Here is a 1,711-nt window from a genome sequence, read left to right on the forward strand (position 1 = left end):
GCAATCTGTCCTAGTAAACGCCTCTCTTCGTCGCGCTCACGGGGGATACATGATTCCTGCATTGGTAGTTGAGCTTCAGCAACAGGAAACGCGAAGGCACGAGGGCTACTGACCGTCGCGCAGCAAACACGTCGTCAGCGGCACTCCAGTATTGATACAGCGTGCGTCCCTCCAGTCTCCGGACAGCTTGATCCAGACTAGACTTCCCAAATCTCCCTGCGCGTGCGTAGCGCGGGTTTCCCTCTCGAAAGACCTGTGAAAGCGGGGAAGGTCGAGGCGCAGACGCGGGAGTCGCGAAACGATCGGCGTTGGCCATGTCAACAGACAACAAAGCCTATCGACGAACGATCACCACCAAGACCAAAGTGACACCACCGCGATCGCGATACGACGCCCCGCGGGAGCTCGTTGCTGTTCACCTTGAGGTAGCTTGGGTCCCCAAGTACGAGCGACTGGCGCTTATTGGCCCTGCCAGCGGTGTTCGACTCCGTCGTCATCGGTGTCGTGTGAGGCGCACCCACGAGAAGCGAAGCGAGAACCATTCCCGCCGCCATGCGAAATCCTCCTTCTGAGCCGCGCCGGCAGCAGAAGAGATCGGTATCGACGGCAGGTCGTCCGGCGCTGCAGGACACCCGTTGTGCTAGCGTCAGGCCGCGCAGGTGCCTCGGCACTCTCGTCTTTCCCCTGATAAAGTAATCGAGTGCTCAAGATCGCTCGGTGCGGCTGTAGCTAAATTGCGGAATTGGGGGAGGGACTTGTGCGAGCTAGTGGAGATGCTTTGTCGCGCGAAGGGGAGGAGGTATTCAGATATTGAAGGTAGGTGGGGATCAGCCTCGGAGTGTTGTCGCCTCGACACCAGCTTGGTATGAGCGATAACTAGGAAGGTCGCGGACGTTTAAATGCTGGCGAGGAGTAGGGAAAGCGCTGGTGTTTGCGCCGGAAGCGAGAGCTGACGCCCGGCCGTCGCTGTCGCACCCGCCAGCTCAGGAGTGGCGCTCGTCACAAAGAAGACAGCGCCGCTGTAGGCATCATAGACTCGAGCAGACTTGCGACCCTGCTTGGACTTCATGTCGCCTGAGTTCATCACGAAGGGCGCCCAAGGAAAGTGAACGCTGATACCAGTAGCGATGGATTTTCGTGGCTCGTCGCGCTCTTCCCAGCTGAAGGCCTACAATGCAATGGGCTTCAGTGACCTAAGAGCCACAAAGCGCAGATGTTTGCCCCACCTACAGGGTGGACCAAATACGACTTGACTTGCAACGCCCTCGGCGCTGCGAATCATATTGAGCACGACGCAGCCATGCGAATGAACAACGCGAGCACATACGTTTAAGCGCCGCTCTGGGACGTTCATTGTGCAGAGATTTTCCTGCGTTTCGCGTCGTCTGCGCGCAGGGTTGTCGAGTACATCCAGACCATGTCGCCGATGTTCATGCGGGCACCGATAGAATGATCATCATGACGCTCCGCAACGATTAATTGACGTGCACCTTCACAAGTTGCAAATTAGACAGAGTCTGAGCCGGTGCTTCCTGAGGGCTGAGAAGGGGTGACGCCAAGATGTGGTCGTGAGCATAATGGAGCAACGGAAGCGCGAGAGTCTCTTCTTGGCTTGCGGATGCGCGTCTCGCCACTGGAGGCTCTGATATCTGCGTGAGCGCAAGTTGTCTCAAAGGCGAGTTAGACGTACGAGCTTCGGCACAACGTTGCA

At 57.6% G+C, this 1,711-nt stretch overlaps 2 protein-coding genes across 2 annotated transcripts; both read right to left on the reverse strand.

Moving 5' to 3' along the window:
• Positions 1-267: 267 nt before the first annotated feature.
• On the reverse strand, positions 268-542 carry PHACADRAFT_264863 (uncharacterized protein; the record flags this gene model as incomplete). The annotated part of the gene is made up of 1 exon (XM_007401372.1): positions 268-542. The coding sequence occupies one exon, from the start codon at positions 540-542 to the stop codon at positions 318-320; it is 225 nt and encodes a 74-aa protein (XP_007401434.1). The 3' UTR covers positions 268-317.
• A 227-nt stretch (positions 543-769) lies between these two features.
• On the reverse strand, positions 770-1,711 carry PHACADRAFT_264864 (uncharacterized protein). Its single transcript, XM_007401373.1, has 4 exons — positions 1,691-1,711; positions 1,328-1,642; positions 1,227-1,271; positions 770-1,168 (listed from the first exon to the last, which is right to left on the reverse strand). The coding sequence occupies exon 4, from the start codon at positions 1,067-1,069 to the stop codon at positions 896-898; it is 174 nt and encodes a 57-aa protein (XP_007401435.1). The 5' UTR covers positions 1,070-1,168; positions 1,227-1,271; positions 1,328-1,642; positions 1,691-1,711; the 3' UTR covers positions 770-895.

Source organism: Phanerochaete carnosa (assembly GCF_000300595.1).
Source record: "Phanerochaete carnosa HHB-10118-sp unplaced genomic scaffold PHACAscaffold_12, whole genome shotgun sequence".
Lineage (NCBI taxonomy): Eukaryota > Fungi > Basidiomycota > Agaricomycetes > Polyporales > Phanerochaetaceae > Phanerochaete > Phanerochaete carnosa.